Below are 18,369 nucleotides of genomic sequence, written 5' to 3'. Positions count from 1 at the left end.
GATAACTTGCCTTCTTGGTGACGTAAACCCAGCACTATACTACTGTTGCCTTTTTTGGTCGATAACTTGGTGACGTTAACCCAGCACTATACTACTGTTGCCTTGTTTGCCGATACTTGCCTTATTGGTGACGTTAACCCAGAACTATACTACACTGTAGTGTTTGTCGATAACTTGCCTTCTTGGTGACGTTAACCCATCACTATACTACTGTTGCCTTTTTTACACCACATCTTTATGCATAGATAATTTCAACTTGTAATTAGGAAATTCCTTTCAAGGTCACCATGAAAAAAAATGCTATTTATTCGTAATGTTTTGGCCATACAAACAAGAGTATATAAAATTACATTTATTGTAATAGTTTAGTTAGTCAACATTGTAAACAAAGTTTATAATCAAATGTCATACAGATTTTAACAGTCTTTCTAATTCGCTGTTTAAATTTTTGATATATATATGTAGCTCACAAACAAATATATCATACTCTATCTTATCAATTTCTGTGCATAATTCAGAAACTGAAGAACATTTTTCAAAATTGCTTTTTCTTATTAGGACATGATTTAAGGAATGAAACTTTGCCTTTTGTTTCGTATGATACATGTTACTGATTACACACAGTACGCAAGGTACTTGTATAATACGAGCATAATCTAAATGAAAAATGGCAGAACATTTCATGATCTTAGACCATTTGGATCATTGTAAGAATTTTTGACATTGACAGGATGGAATGACAGATTTTTGGTTTTCCATAATACTTCTCTATCGGATGTATAATAACTTAATGCAATAAATCTGTTGCATATTGAACATACATCAAATCATATTTAAGAAAAGTATGAGAGAATAATGGATATTTTTATATTGTGTATGTATGCTCTCTCCCTTTTATTCCTAACAAAAACAAAACAACAGCTAGTAAGTGCATATTTTTACATTTAAATGTTTTGTACACAAGAAAGTCAAATAAATTACAATTCTGTCATACAAAAAATAAGAAATTAAATAACGTGCCAATTATTTAAACATTATCAGACATTCTTTGATTCATTTAATGTATGGATATGAAAATAATTAGTGCTTAAATTTTAAACACTAGATGATGATATTCTTTTTTTTAAGTACGAGACAATAGTTCATACGACATGATTTTATTTTGAAATAAATGAATGAACCCTCAATCATGGAATATAAAGGCAGCGCTCTAACCGAATGAACTAAAGAAAAACGGAAACTAAGCTAGGTTACCTTTATGGATTATCTTTCTTATATATGTTTTTAGAATGAATGTTCTTTTGAACATTTCGCATTTTGGGAAGGAAAACGTTTTGTTTAAGGAACAGAACGAAGTTAAAACATGACCACGACTGATTTTTTTTTACTTTAATTTTGATAAACTGTCGTTAAAAAACGTCTAATATTTTAAACAACACAACGTTTCAGTGATTCATCTTTTTACAACATTTATAATTATTAAAATAACAAATTTGATAAATTACATGTCGTTGTAAATACTACGAGCAAAGCGGACAATACACATACCCGCAATTGTATGGAAAACACAGTGAAAGGCACTTACATAATGAATTTCAAATTAAACTGAAGTATATTATTCGACTAATGATATTTTTTTCCTTTTATGATTTTTTGGTTTATTCATATTGTGCCAGATTGTAAATGTGTAGTCAACACTACGTTTTCTTACAGTTAAACTTCCAAAAAAGCACAATCGAGAATTTAAATTGATACATGATTAAAGCGATATATACATACATGTAAGGCTAAATTACAACATAAGGAACAATAAACCGAACTCTTTATAAAGGTATTTAAAACCACAACACACAATCTTTTTTGGTTTATCTCAGGCCAGCTGAAAAAGTCAACATTTATATCTACCAAAACAATGCCACATACTCTTATGGAATATTCACACCAAAACATAGAAGTGAATTCGTAAAAATTATGAAATTAATGAAATATTTACATGCTCTCAATAAATATACCTATAATTCAAAAAATAAACAAAGTATATTACAAATACATAGCAATAGTGACCATACTTCACGTTTAAAGACATGCAAGTTTACATCGTATCTGTATCACTATAATCTACATGTAAGTAACCGCTGTCTTTATACCGATTATTCAACTCTTTTCGAGAATGATATGGTGATTTTCTCATATCGTGTAATCGAATCACACCATTTGGAAGAGTGTCAATTGATTCGTCTAGTGCGCATGGAATTGAGCGCGCATGTCTGTCGTTACATTTGTTGCATAACGACTTGTTGATTTTCTTTGAAGACCCATGGCACCGTACAGCAAATCTTAGTTCTTTCGCCATTTCTGAACATACAGATTCCTGAAACAAAGAATAAGACTTTTTGAATAAATCCGATGAAAACAAAACATACATTATACCTACTTAGTAACAGTCTTGCTAAGAATCATGAAAAATGATGAAATAGTGATACACACTGTATCACCGATATTAACAAGACTTTTTGTGTTGATACATCTTGTGAAGTTAGTACTAAATTTAATATATCAAACCATTAAACACAGTATTTTTTTTGGTGCTTTATTAAATATTGGGAAAATATTAACTTTCCCAAAAGATTCCAGTGTAAGAATTTCACTATTTTCTTCCAAGACCGGATGCTTTAAGGAAAATGGTTATATTCAAACTAAAGAGAAAAATTTTCTTTAAAACATATAAAAAAAATAAAATATGTAGCCTAGTACTGATTTTGAGAAATTTTATTTCTTTTATTTAAAATGGTCTAAGGGAGATAACTCTTTTTGAGAAAGATAACCCCAAACAGTTGCCATGTGACAGAAAAACATTCAATTTAATTGATGTATGGCTATACACATATTTTTGTACCATTTTCTGTCTTATTATACACATACTGAGTTTTGTATATTCAATGAAAAGATGTAAATAATAAAAAAGATTATATTTCTTTCATTCAACCCTGAACTGTAATGTTTACATTGACTCACTTCCTCTTTTAAAAGATTCTCGTCTGCTGAGTTTGTTGGATTTTACACAAGTTTCATACCATTTTAACTGTTTGATAAGATATTGAACACAATGTGAAGATATTTTTAATAGTTTTACACAAAGGCAGGTCCTTTCACAACTTTGGAAGTGAAATGTCCATTCGTTGCAGTTTTGCTATTTACAACTCTGAATTATGTGGAATTTATAACAGATTCTCACTTGAAAAGCAACCAGTTAAACTAGTAGATTGCAACAGAGACATTTTTAACCATTTAAGAACACTTAAAGCTGTTGGTAGTACTGAAGGAGGATTTAAAGTTCATCATGACATTTTGTTCGAGGCAGACTTGTTGGGTCGTCGTGTTGGGCATTTCAACACCAATTATTCTTTGACTGCGTGCCCACTTCACCGTGCCAAACTTGGAATTGCATTCAAACAGACAAAAGTATGTACCCATCCACATCACAATGGGAAAGGACGCACATTCAGAGGGGGTAACAGCCAGCAAAGTAGGAAGATCCTAGAGGACCATGGAGTGTTTCTCCCTGTCGGCAGGGTAATACTATATTTATTGTAAACTAATTATTCTTCCTGTAAAGCTTTAGATTCATTAAGGTAACACATAGATTCAAAAGATTTATACATATAAAAGTTCTGATATTTGTTATTTGTTTGTACATACATAGTATTATTAAAGGGGCACTAGCTATCAAATTCATTGTAACCGATTTGACTCAAATTCTCATATTTGGTTTATAACAATGTAAAACATTTATCCAAACTATCAAAAGTCTAAAATAAACAGTTTACAGAGCATGGGGTAGATTATATATAGGTTCGTTTCGTGTGTATTTTAGTCCAGACGCCATCTAATTAACTATCGATTTGACCTCAGATGACCATATAAGCGATGTAAACAAAAAAAAAGATACGAATAGATTAAACCAACACGTGCAATTGTATTTTTATAGGTCTGTTTGATTTTATTTTATAGATTAAAAATAGATGTTTCTCATTCTTTTTAACCATATAAGAATGATTTTATGTGAATCGAATTAGTAATCAAATGGTTTACCGTAGTTTCACTTTCATTGTTGACATTCTTTTTCTTTAAATAACCTGTACACGTACAATGCATGCGTTGTCAATCTCTAGCTAGGGGTTAACTTGAAGTTCACACGAATACCGGTTAGAATGATGATGACGTTTTCACTTGCAAGTGAATCAGTCAAAAATTATGTTTAATCGCTTATTTCAACAAAATTAAAGGAAATTGATTGCTAAAAGCAAATTATTATTTCATTATTCCAATTTGATTAATGATTGATCTAAAAAAAAATCATACTTTATTTTTTATATATATCGTAGCTAGTGCCCCTTTAATATTCCAAATGAAACTGTATTAACATCAAAAGACAAAAACAACACTTACATAATTAGGTGTGACATAGGTGGAATAATGTATTACTTGTGTGATCATTTTACATCACCACCCCTTATTTTAAAAGTTGTTATTCTTGAAAAATAAATGGACCATTATTTTTATAAAAATGATACTGGAATAATTTACTATTAAACTTTTCATCGGTATAGTTTGATTCCAGGTGCATGTATTTTTCATGTCAAAAAGCATGCACATAGATTACGGTAAAAATGAAAAATATACAAATTGGAAAGGACGAATAATGGCCAAATCTTGAAATCAAAAGAGTCAATATTATATGTTGAATATTAAAACCCCTGTATAATGCATTATGACTTAAATCGCCTTGTATTAAGACAACAATAATTTAAATATATATCTTATTAAATTTTCCTCATTTATTTTTGAATATATGATTAAAGAATTATTTCTCATATGGTATGAGCACATGTCAAATCTAACCTTACTTGATCTGACGGACAGTTTCAATCTGAACCAACAGTTTTAATAAAGGCAACAGTAGTATACCGCTGTTCAAAAATCGTAAATCTATGGATAAAAAACAAAATCAGGGAAAACAAACTAAAACTGAGGGAAACGCATTATATATAAGAGGAGAACAACGACACAACATTCAAATGTAACACACATAGCAACGGACTAAGCATTAGACAAAATCCGATGAGAATAACCAATATAACATCAAAACCAAATACATGAATTTGGGATAGAAAAGTACCGTGACACGGCTTATAGTAATGTGAATTCACACTCAAATATAGGAGAGGATTTGTTAATTTCGGTTCAAATTTATTGGCATGTGTTAAGCTTGTTCTAATCTTGTTTATTCTATGTGAATACGAATTTAAAGAACGATGCGGGATGTGCCCAAATACAATGTCAGCAAAGTTATTACATATTTCAATATATGTATTGATAGGTCATTCTTATCAATAAAAACGTTACTACATAACCCTCTAACAAATATGTTTTTCTTAAAGTAATCGTCTAAGAGATATAATATATAAATCAATTCCCTAGCTGACAAATAAGACGTCAAAATTTGACCACAATCAGAAAAATGTGTACTTTGTGTCAGTTTTTCTCGCGCTTGGAAAAAGTTTCTTGGAAATGTCAATAAGTAATTGCATGTCACTTTTTTTTAAATGTCTGACCAAACTTTAATCAAACTTTTTGATGTTAAAATATACAAGACGTTACTGAGTATTGGCACATATGTCAGGAAAAAGTCAAGTAATCCGTCTTAATAGTCTGAATCATTTGTGTTGCTAACTGTATCAATCTATAACGGGTTTTTTTCTAGTAATCAGTCCCGAATCACACAGAAAATTAAATGCCAAACTAAGTATCTTAAATATGCGAACTTGGTATTAATGAATGCCTCCGCTCTTACAGTTCCTTTAACGACATATTTAACTGTACCAATTTATGGCATCGACTATGGAGTTATTTTTAACACAATAAACACAAATGAATGCATTTATTGTGTTGAAAGTCTAAGCATAGAATCATCTCTCTTGAAAAATTCTAAAAAAGAAGACCATATTTCCAAGACGAAACGAAATGTGAAGGGATATTTTTACGAGTTTTACTTTTGTGCAAATCCCAAATCAACTTTTCATCTGAATTACATCACAGAACATTCACCTTTTTTATTCCCAAAAAAATCACTCATCCTAGATACTATTTAAATCTTGTATTTGGGCCAGACGCGCGTGTATATTTTAAATTTTACAAAGAGGAAGGTTAATGCTACAAGTATATTTTTTTTCCATTTCTAAATCTAAACTAAAACTAATAATTACCATTCTGTTTGTTCTACTTTTATGCAATATCTATCAAACAGTTAGGATTTTAACATGAACATTTCCCCTTTCTTTAAAAAGACACCACATATTTACATTTTGGGCTGACATCTTTAGATGCTTTAATACAAAGTATATCTTAATTACCTTATCTACAATTTAACTAATGCATCATATAAACCAACAGTATTGTATATTCAGACACACTACTATTCTTTTTGATGCCTCAATTACATATTTAGAAAATGATATCTGCACCTTGGTTATGATTTATCCGTGAAGGTGTGCGCGCAGTGTATAACCCGTAGACATATAAATAATTGTTAAAAGGACCTTAGGTTATTGTTTTACCAGCGTCTTGAATTTATATTTATTAAGACTAGACCTGTTTTTACAAATATGTTTACGACAAATAAATAATGTACAATAAATCTTGTATTTCATTCCATTTTTTATGCCTTTCAAAGACAGATACAAGCTTCAAATAGCTTATAAGAGAAACGGATATAAATTTTCTTCTGGTTCTTATTGATTGATGGTTTTATTAGGAAAAAAAACCAAAAAGACATTAAATATGCAAACGTTAAAGATATGGAAAATAACACTGCATGTTTGGTAAATTTAATCTGTTAACTTATTCATCAATTCTAATTTCCTATACGTTTCAATTTATTCTTGGTGTGACTATAAACTATACATACGTTGTGACAATAAGAATACATCCACCTTTACAAAACGTAAAAAGAACTCAAATTTAGGTGTAAAAAAATATTACCTTACTTTTTTTCTAACTATCTCAGCGAAATTATACTTGAATAAGGAAAAATGGCACAGGGTGTATCTTGAAGGGACAGAAGGGAACATCGCACACAAAAATGAAGTTTTACCTCAAAAGTCAGAGTGAAATCTTGTTCTGTTTTGAATGTCATATACAATATTGTATGATATAATGATATTATCATCCAGAAATTTGAAAAACAATATCTTGTGATGTGTCTATAGGTTGCATTTCTGTAAATATTGACAATGCAATTTCCCAAAGGAACTTCTTTTACGGCTAAAACTGTTCCACTTTTACTATGAAGTTTTGAAAAAAATCTTATCCTAGAATTGAAAGTTCATTTGCACCACAATTTTTTCAAAGGTCAAAATATAGGGCTGTGCGGCATATTTTCAACGTTTATATACCCTGAACTTCTCAGAGTTTAAACTTACACTAATTTTCTTAACTACCCCTACCTCGAATGAAAGGTTACCACAGATTTCAATGTAAACAATATGCACGTGTTTATTTACTGGTAACATTCCCAAGTTCTGTCTCTGCGATATGGAACACAGAGAGCATAGCTGGGAACCAGTATGTAAACAAAATTAATTTTCTATGAATATTCAATTTCTACCCAAAAGAGGCGTGTTGTCAGAAACAGCTGTATTTACAAAGTGCAACCTATAATGGTTTTATCTAAGACCGACATCAAAGGAAAAGTAAAAACATTCCCTGTGAGACATATCATAACTGGTACAAGTAAACCAATTTTGAACTGAAACGGTCCACTTGTAAACAGATCTAAAACACTGACTTTTTAGTAGCTGTTCAGACAATTTTAGTAATGTTTTGATTTGTAAGGTTCTGTAACGAATATTATGACCAGTGAAAACATAGACAGAGCATATCTTGTCATTGCAAAAAAATTGTTAGAACAGTACACAATTTACAACATTGGATGAAAAATGACCGAACATTCTATTGTTCAGACTTGTTCATGTGTTGTTTTTTCAAAATGAAAATGACCTTTTTTTACTATGATACATTTAATAGTGATGTACATAATCAATCACAATTACCCTGTCTTCTCTAGCATTCTTTCTTGATTTGACAACAAATTCACAAATTGCTACAATCACAGATAATGCAAGGCCACCCATCAGAACGACAAATATACCGCCGACATTATATACTCCTAAAGGACTAGCTTTGCCTGCTGCAGGACCACCGTCGGCATCACAATTTTCTGACCCTTTCCACCATTTTTCGTACAAGGATTGTATTAAACCCTCTTCTTGAAAGTGTAAAATGGCCATAGACAACTTGTCTCTGAGCGGTGAACCTAAAACATTGATGAAAATCAGGAACTTTAAGTTAGAAAACATATGTAAATCAGCATTGTTATTTAAATAGTAAAATAAAACAGCTTGCAATTCCATGAACATTACAAATGTTTTTCTTTGGCCTTCTAACTGTTTTGATCCGAACGCCGGTTATAAGTATTATATATATGTAGAAGCAACACGTGTCTGACGTATCAATCTATAAGCCTAATATCTTAATTATGTTAACAACCACTGGGTCGTTGCAACTGCTAGTGGACCTGTCGTTCCGGAGGATATAATCAGCTCATCAGTTGGCATTTTAGTGATGTCATTAAATATCAGCGATATGTTGTTTTTTTTGTACATTTACTGTTTGATAAATTATGAATCATCCGAACCGCGAACATTTTCTATCCCTAAATCATCATTTTGTTAGTTATGTTTGTCAAACATTTCTCGTATACGAAGATACGCAATATTATTTCAATATATGTACGTACCCATAGGGGTGGCCATTCCAAAACCTTTGGAATCGAGTAAACCTCCAACTTGCATTAATCTACAGTCTTGTTTTGTGATGTAGTCAATTCCTGTAGACTCCATAAAGAATGCATATCCTCCTTTTTTAACGCGTTCAATGCCATCTGATCCGGATTTCATCATCACCGTTTTCTCACGTCCTTTCATATAATTCCACATTCGTTGATAAATTTCAAATTGTGAATTCTAAAATCAAGATATATTTTATAAACTAATGTACAAAAACATATGGATGTCTTTAACATATTTTTTACATGTTCAAACGTTTTATATTTTCTACATTTAACAACTCCTACTTTGATATGAAAATGTTGTATTTATACATGTATTGGATAAAATAATGCCTAATTTAAATAGAGCAGCGAGAATTCGAAGCTTCTGGGTTTTTTTTTTATGGGAATTCACAAACGGCTAATCTACAGTACTCATCTCAGTGTTTTGTGGTCAGATATTCGTCAATTTGGTACTTATACGTTTTTACAATCGTGTTGTCCGTTTATCGTAGACTTTGTGGTGTCTTTCTTGTATTTTCCAGCTTTTTAACTCTAAATATGCATGTAATACTTGCCTTCGAACGTAAATCAAGTAATAATCAATCTTAAAATTTTATATCAACAGATATTTGTCTAATTTGTCAAATCAACTATTTTATTATGAAGTTGATATATGTGTTGTTTGTCTGTAACGTATTTTCAAACAGTAATGGCGGCTGGATTCAAATTATTGTCACATTAGCCTCTTCTGTATGTTTGGGAATGCTCACCCAACGTTGTCAGCAAAAGGTAACAAATGTTTTTCAAGTTAGATGTTCAGCTAGCTAAATAATCAGGTTTTATGCACCATTTTCCTTGCAAATGCCTGTACCAAGATAGGAATTTGGCAGTTATTTTCCATTATTTTTATTCATGTATACAGTGTATGATTTTATAATGGTATAAATTCTTCCTGAAATCTAAAGGAAAACATATGAAATTGACCCTTCCAGAGCACTTGTGATTGTAATCCTGTACATTGATGCCTTATAATGAACACTGACCAATGTGATCAATAAAATTCATTTTATTTTGAACCTGGGGTATCATCAGCAAAAAATGCACAACACGCTTACGGTGAGGACTAAGGTACAAAGAGAGGTCTGCTTTGCTATATATACATGACCTCCATCTGATTATTATACAGATTATGTGTTGAATCAAAGCAGTCAGGAATCTGCCCCCTCCACTCCACCCCCGTTCTACTTTCTGTTCTTGTATTTATTACATCAGACAATAAAATGTCAGCCTTTAAATTCAAATAAGATTTTATTAACCGGATAAAACCACAGGATTCCAAAAAAGTCTCTAAAAGAGGAGGTAGAATGAAAGTGTTTTTCAGATCCTCGTAAGTAAAGTTGAAACATATGATCTGTTTTGAAATCAAATAGACATTACCTAGATACTGTAGTCCGATCAGAGAAATTACTAGTGTTTATAACCTTAGCGAATAGTGTTAATATTTATTACCTTAAAAAAGGACATGGTTGTACCACTTTCGCGTGTTCCATATTCAATTTCAGTTTGTTTTGCTAAATCTTCTGCACTTTCTATAGGCGACACTAGTCTTTCTATAGTTAAAAATGCTGCTAAGTTGGCAGTATAGGATGATATAATAATAAGTGTAAAGAACCACCAAGTTGAGCCAACTATTCTGGTCGACACGGCTCTAGGATTTACATCCGATCCTTGCTGCATTAATGTTCCAATGGCAAACCAAAAACTGTTTGATAAATTAAACGTATTCTCCACAGAGTCTGTTTCTGGAATGCATGGGTGTGGGTTATACCATTCATAGGGACTAAATCGTGCCAGCACGAATATACTAAAACTAACAGTCATATATGCGGCTATTAAATAAATCCATATCTCCATTGCAAGAGGATTTAGAAAAGAGAATAATCCGGGTTTCTCTTTCTTAGGCATTCTAAACAATATACTGATTCCAAGATTTAGGAATGGTTTGGAAAAATCTATATATTGTTCACGTTCATAGTTTATAGTTAATGCAGCCATGGACATGTCTGCTCTCTGAAATAAAGGGAAACAATGCATTCGCAATTTTGATTACCAATATCAAATTAGAGCTTGATTTATTATTGAGAACATAGTATGACATGTCAATGACAATGAGAAGTCTTTTTATTATTACGTCGTTTTAAAGATGTCTAATTAAATATATTCTATGTCAACTATTTTTTACTCGTTTCATTGATTGATAACGGTCGGCTTTTTATTTTTTGTATGAAATTCCCCTTTTTAACCGGATTTTTGTGTCAAAAATGTCGGTTATTGATTTAGGAATGTACGGCTTCTTTCGGGCGACCGGCAACCAAATGTTGTCCGTGCATTTACTCATGAAGCGTTCAACCAAACCTTTTAAAATTTTGTTGTTACTGACAACAAAATGGAGGTCAAGTTCAATAATGACGATTTTGACTTTTACCGTTCAGGAGTTACGGTTCTTGAAAGTTTAAAAAATGTTGTATCCGTGCATTTACTCATGAACCGTTCAACCAAACCTTTTAAAATTTTAATATGTCGATACTGACAACAAAATGGAGGTCAAGTTCAATAATGACGATTTTGACTTTTACCGTTCAGGAGTTACGGTTCTTGAAAGTTTAAAAAATGTCGTGTTCGTGCATTTGCTCATGACGTCAAGTGTGATATTGATAATTATAAATTTTGCCTATTAGGAGTTTTGGTCCTTGTAATATTGATAAATGCCAGAACACAAATAAATGTTAAAGAATCCGGTTTACTGTCATTTTGACAGCTCTAGTTAAATAATAGAAGGGTTTGGTAATTTGTGATTCTTGACCTCAATAAATCTTCTATCAATATCGAACGTAAACTGTGTCGTGTGTGCTGTTGTTTGTTTGTATTTTACATTTTTAGCCATGGCGTTGTCAGTTTGTTTTAGATTTATGAGTTTGACTGTCTCTTTGGTATCTTTCGTTCCTCTTTTAAAGCTATATTTCAAAATACAAATACAAACACAAAATTGACATCCTTGTATATATGATGAGATTATTATAAGGTTAATGAAATTATTGAACCAGTACATGTATACATATACTAAGTCCTCGGTGCACATGTTGTTTAGTTTATATTAATATCGAATTTATAACGTATTTCGACAAGGAATATTTAATTATATGAGAGTGTGTTAAACGAAAACTGTACCTGCTAATTAACTTTCGTATTTGGTTTCAAAGTTTTCCGAGTGTTTCCTATCTATGAAACATCGACACATAATTATTCAACACGTAAACAATATGAATACTGATATATCGAAAATATTTTTTTGTTATATTTTCCATGCTATTTCAGTTGTTCATCACATTTTGTCATAGCAGTTGTGAATGATTTGGTGTATTAAAAACCGATTAATATTATCTTTATTCCACGTTTGTTTATCTTCAATACCATCACAGATTTTCTTTGCACCTGTGCTTCTTATCGATTTTTTAACGACGATGACAAGGGAAAGCATTTACCCTAACGCAAAGATTTTACTGTTCACTACAAATCCAGTGTCCGTTGTCGTGAAACGCTCACAATTACGATTTTACTTTTTATTGCTTGCCTCTACAACTTCAACCCTGCTAAAATAAACTGATTTCCGATAAAATAAAAATAAAACAATTATCAATACTCCTACCTTTTACCTGGTCAATAAAAACCAAACATACCTTTTCTATCAGTTCTTTGATTATACCGTTCCATTCTCCTGTTTTTGCATCATAAGCACCATATAATTCGTCGGGAACAACTTTTATTTCATAATCAAATCCAACATTCTTTGCAATTGATTTCAACAGATCAACACAGAAGCCTTCATATCTGTCATTTCCTTTCAGCTGTTGATTTCCAGTGGTTTCTTTTAACATAACATAAGGTGCTTCCTACAAACAAACAAGACATTCTGAGCTGGTCGCCATCGTATACTAGTTGATAAATAAATATTATGGCCATTTTACATGGTTAAGAAATATTTCCAGCCCTTTTAGCATTCCTAATATCTTTTGTTGTTGTTTTTTTCAATTATGGAGAACAATTAAATTTAATTTTTGAAAGCCCTTTGCCGTTTCCGGCTTCAAACGTTATGGATTTTTGTTAATCCAAATTAGATTCTATACATTGAGTTCGGTAATTTGCAATCAAAAATTACTCTGAACTACAGCCAACAAGATTTTAATGTAGCACACCATGATAACTATCAACACATTAAGTACTGTGAATATAAATTAAGGAGCTGTGGTATATGATAAACAACTATTCACATAAGTTCAAATGGATTGGATGTAGGCAATCCAACAATGAAAAAATCCCGTTCCTTAATGTATGCGTTAAAAGGCTACTACATTGAAAACATGAAACAATTCAATTGAGAAAATTAACGGCTTAATTTATAATAACACAGTTTTAAAAAAGGAAGACATGAACCAACGACAACCACTTAACTACAGATTCCTGACTTTCTGATATATATAGTGTGGCGGAGTTGAACATGATTAAAGTTGCCAACTCTCCTCCTAACCTAGGATAGTGGCGTAACAATACAAAAAACTTATAAAAATTCACTTCAAAATGATCTTACTTATTTTTTTATATATTTTGTGTGTTTTGTGTGATCATTTTATTTAAAATTGAGAATGGAAATGGGGAATGTGCCAAAGAGACAACAACCCAACAATAGAGCAGACAATAGCAGAAGGTCACCAACAGGTCTTCAATGCAACGAGAAATTCTCGCACCCGGAGGCGTCCTTCAGCTGGCCCTAAACAAAGCTACTAATTGAAAGAAGTGACAGTTACCCATCTCCACTAAACTATCCAACAAAGCTTATTTAAAGGTAACCAAACAGTAAGACGATACATTTTACATTAAAGCTTTTGTATACCAAAATTATTTTACTAAAGACCTGTCATTGTATTTTGTACTTTGTTTAAAAAAAATCAAAAAGACGAGACAAATAGACATAAAGTGATATGTTTTTTCACAACTATTTAGTATACAATTGTTGCTGTCAATTATCTTATACTGATTCACAATTCTATAGGTTTATATCAGAGTTTGCTTATACTATAGACAATTTATATGCCTAAATCATATAAAAAAATAACTAGAGGCTCTAAAGAGCCTGTGTCGCTCACCTTGGTCTATGTGAATATTAAACAATGGACACAGATGGATTCATGACAAAATTGTGTTTTGGTGATGGTGAAGTGTTTGTAGATCTTACTTTACTAAACATTCTTGCTGCTTACAATTATTTCTATCTATAACAGTACTTTCTGTGGAAAATGTTATTGAAAATCTTCAAATTTTAAATAAATTGTTAAAAATTGACTATGAAGGGCAATAACTCCTTAGGGGGTCAATTGACTATTTTGGTCATACTGACTTATTTTTAGTTCTTACTTTGCTGTACATTATTGCTGTTTACAGTTTAAACAGCAAAATTTCCTCAAAATTACCAATGCAGGGGCGGCAACCTAACAACCGATTATCCGATTCATCTGAAAATTCCAGGGCAGATAGATTGTGACCTGACCAACAATTTTACATCCTGTCAGATTTGATCTTAATGCTTTGGTTTTTGAGTTATAAGCCAAAAACTGCATTTTACCCCCATGTTCTATTTTAGCCATGGCTGCCGTCTTGGTTTGTTGGCCGAGTTACCGGACACATTTTTTTAACTAGATACTCCAATAATGATTATGGCTAAGTTTGGTTAAATTTAGCCCAGTAGTTTCAGAGGAGAAGATTTTTCTAAAAGATTACTAAGATTTACGAAAAATGGTTAAAAATTGACTATAAAGGGTAATAACTCCTAAAGTGGTCAACTGACCATTTTGGTCAAGTTGACTTATTTGTAGATCTTACTTTGTTGAACATTATTGCTGTTTACAGTTTATTTCTATCTATAATAATATTCAAGATAATAACCAAAAACAGCAAAATTTCCTTAAAATTACCATTTCAGGGGCAGCAACCCATCAACTGAATGTCCGACTGATCTGAAAATTTCAGGGCAGATAGATCTTGACCTGATGAACAATTTTACCCATGTCAGATTTGCTCTAAATGCTTTGGTTTTTGAGTTATAAGCCAAAAACTGCATTTTACCCCTATGTTCTATTTTTAGCCATGGCGGCCATCTTGGTTCCTTGGCCGGGTCACCGGACACATCTTTTAAACTTGATACCCCAATGATGATTGTGGCCAGGTTTGGTTTAATTTGGCCGAGTAGTTTCAGAGGAGAAGATTTTTCTAAAAGATAACTAAGATTTAAGAAAAATGGTTAAAAATTGACTATAAAGGGCAATAACTCCTAAAGTGGTCAACTGACCATTTTGGTCATGGAGACTTATTTGTAGATCTTTCTTTGCTGAACATTGTTGCTGTTTAGAGTTTATCTCTATCTATAATAGTATTCAAGATAATAACCAAAAACAGCAAAATTTCCTTAAAATTACCATTTCAGGGGCAGCAATGCAACAACGAAATGTCCGATTCATCTTAAAATATCAGGGCAGATAGATCTTGACCTGATGAACAATATAACCCCTCAGATTTGCTCTAAATGCTTTGGTTTTTGAGTTATAAGCCAAAAACTGCATTTTACCCCTATGTTCTATTTTTAGCCATGGCGGCCATTTTGGATGGTTGGCCGGGTCACCGGACACATTTTTTAAACTAGATACCCCAATAATGATTGTGGCCAGGTTTGGTTTAATTTGGCCCAGTAGTTTCAGAGGAGAAGATTTTTGTAAAAGTTAACGACGACGGACGACGACGGACGACGACGGACGCCGACGGACACCGACGGACGCCGGACGCCGGACGCAAAGTGATGGGAAAGCTAAAAAGCGGTTAATACAACTGAACATCAATGCAATCAAACGTATGCTTGCGTTTGATATATTTATTCTTCATTGACAAAGATTTGATGTAATTTCGTATTTAATTTCTTCGGCCTCATTATTAGTGCTTGTTGTTTTAATCAGATTGGCCTGTACACCTTACTCCTGACTTTGTTTGAGATCGTTTGAGTTTTTTCCTGGATTAAGATTCACCATATACTACACAGACACAAACTTTATCTTAAAGATATGTGGTTAATATATTCGTTAAATAAATTCTGAATCTGTGTAAATGTAAAACAAACTTGATCTTATATGTCTACCCCATCTGAATATGTATATCAGTCGTACACCACTATAAGACTGATGATGAGTTTTTAATATATCTACTAGTATTTAACACTCATATAGTAACAAGAGGTATTATTGTGCATTTATTAGGAGGGTTAAGTTGCAAAAGGTATAATTTTATATCTATTCCGAACGTTAAGGTATAATTTTATATCTATTCCGAACGTTAAGGTATAATTTTATATCTATTTTGAACGTTACGATGTTAATTAGATTATGTTACTACATGTGATCATGTATTATTATGTATCTATTATGAGAATTCGACTGCAAAGATAATACTCTAAGTTTTTAATTTACATCTAGAATGGAGAATTTAGGAATGACATGCTTTGTATCATACGTTCAGTTATATAATCACTGTTAACAAACCCATTATTTCTTCGCTTTGTGTTGCACTGTCTTTGCGACTGCACTCGGATGCATTCAATGATTACTTACTTTATGGTGTATTCATATAAATGAAGATTTATGTTTGTTTAATATTTCTATTCACAAAAATCTTGCAAAAAAGAGCTCGTAAAATCAAATTTGTTTACAGTAGGTTTTTCTCACAGAATGTGTTTTAAATTTCTACATTCAACATTATGGAAGTACAAATACGTTGATCATGCCCTGAAACATCTATACCTTGCTAGTACAAATGAACTGGATATTTTACTTGTTTATGTTTATGACATATGTTGTCATTATCAAAAATCGATTTATCTGTACTTCAAAATCATCTTATACAATTTCTGCTTTGTCATTATTTTCCCCGAACACGATTTTACGAAGAGTAAGTTTCCGATTTGTTTTGTAAAATATGCAAATGAGGTAGATGAGAGTTAGTGTTAAAATATAATAGGGCATTAAAAATTAATACTAATGATTGTTAATGGAAAACTGAAATTACAAGTCTTAATAACATCAACTAGAATCAAAAGAATATATTTAAATTGTAATATTTCATACTTTTAAATTGTCTGAGAAGAACTTTACCGGTTGCAATTTGTATGCCATAGTTTAAAGTTTAAAGTGCAGTTGGTCCTGATCATGCATTTACTATTCTTATCTGCCAATCAGTGTGTTGTTTTCAATCAATAATAAGATTTTTTATAGTTTTGACATTAAAGGTTTCAATAGTTTGCAAAGCATCACAAAAATAACTAGAAAAGAATAAATTGGGAAATAGTACAATCATCTGGTCTAAAATAAAAAAAAAATAAAAAAAATACTTTAATCATTTAACTGGACAGCATCATGCATACAAAACTATAGTACAGTTAAATTTACAAATGGAACACTGAAAATATAATTGTTACACTACAGGGATTAACAATCACACACATTAGTTGATTACAGTTTAACACGAATGATCTACTATAGTACACAACATATGTGACACTTCAGAAGATTCAACATGTAGAACTGCAGTCGGTAAGATTAATGTTACATCACAGTATATCACAACATTACTCAACAGTAGATTACAAATGGAATACTACAGTAGATTACAAATGGAAAACTGCAGCAATTAAAAATTAAAAACATAGTAGGTTACAAATGCTTCACTTAAGTAGACTACAATTGTTAAACTTAAGTAAATAACAAATGTATCACCACTGTTACGCATATGTAAAATGACATGTTATAGTAGATACTTGAAACTGAATGATTAAAAATAATCTGTGTATCAGCAATAAAAACAATCAAAAAATAACATAAAAACAATTTTTTTTCCTCTTTTTTTTAAATTGAAAATGCAACAACGAAGAAAAATATCAAGTAAGTCTGCCTTTGCTGTTTATTTTAACTCGGTTTTGTTTCCATGATAACCGTTACGTTCCATATACATGTAGCCAAGAGCAGATACATGTAATAAGTGCAGGTTATTTATTATTAATCTAAATAAAACAGCAACACTAATTTGTTATTATTTGTACAATAAGCAGTTTCTACGCTACACATGACTTACTAGGGCAGTGCTCACAATTAAAGTCTTTTTCTGAAATCAAAAATTGAAATTTGAGTCCGATTACGTTTAGAATTCTGTGTTATTGGTTAAACAATTGATTTTATTTCTTTTTTTATATAAATGATTGCATGAAACGATGTGTAGCTGATTATGTTCTTCGTAAAATATGAATTCGTCTGTCTGTAAAACAAAAGTTTTGTTGTAGTTGTTTAGTACAATTTCAATGAATGAAAATTTGAAAAATATGTTTTTAATTT

General features: G+C 31.5%; 1 protein-coding gene across 2 annotated transcripts in view; it reads right to left on the bottom strand.

Annotated features, from left to right (window-relative positions):
- Positions 1-339: 339 nt before the first annotated feature.
- LOC139491180 (glutamate receptor ionotropic, kainate 2-like) overlaps positions 340-18,369 on the bottom strand; it is a 93,864-nt gene continuing 75,834 nt past the window's right edge. Inside the window, exons 10-15 of one of the 2 annotated variants that reach the window (XM_071278638.1) lie at positions 18,113-18,142; positions 12,628-12,840; positions 10,400-10,960; positions 8,858-9,083; positions 8,112-8,374; positions 340-2,371 (exon numbers count right to left, since the gene is read on the bottom strand). In XM_071278638.1, the coding sequence (XP_071134739.1) occupies positions 2,093-2,371; positions 8,112-8,374; positions 8,858-9,083; positions 10,400-10,960; positions 12,628-12,840; positions 18,113-18,142 (1,572 nt within the window). In that variant the 3' untranslated portion in view covers positions 340-2,092. The remainder of the gene's footprint in view (positions 2,372-8,111; positions 8,375-8,857; positions 9,084-10,399; positions 10,961-12,627; positions 12,841-18,112; positions 18,143-18,369) is intronic. The other variant, XM_071278639.1, reaches the window with a different exon arrangement.

The sequence above is a fragment of the Mytilus edulis genome, chromosome 10 (assembly GCF_963676685.1).
Source record: "Mytilus edulis chromosome 10, xbMytEdul2.2, whole genome shotgun sequence".
NCBI classification, from domain to species: domain Eukaryota; kingdom Metazoa; phylum Mollusca; class Bivalvia; order Mytilida; family Mytilidae; genus Mytilus; species Mytilus edulis.
The sequence above is the reverse complement of the archived record's forward strand: the minus strand, read 5'-3'. Positions and strand labels throughout refer to the sequence as shown.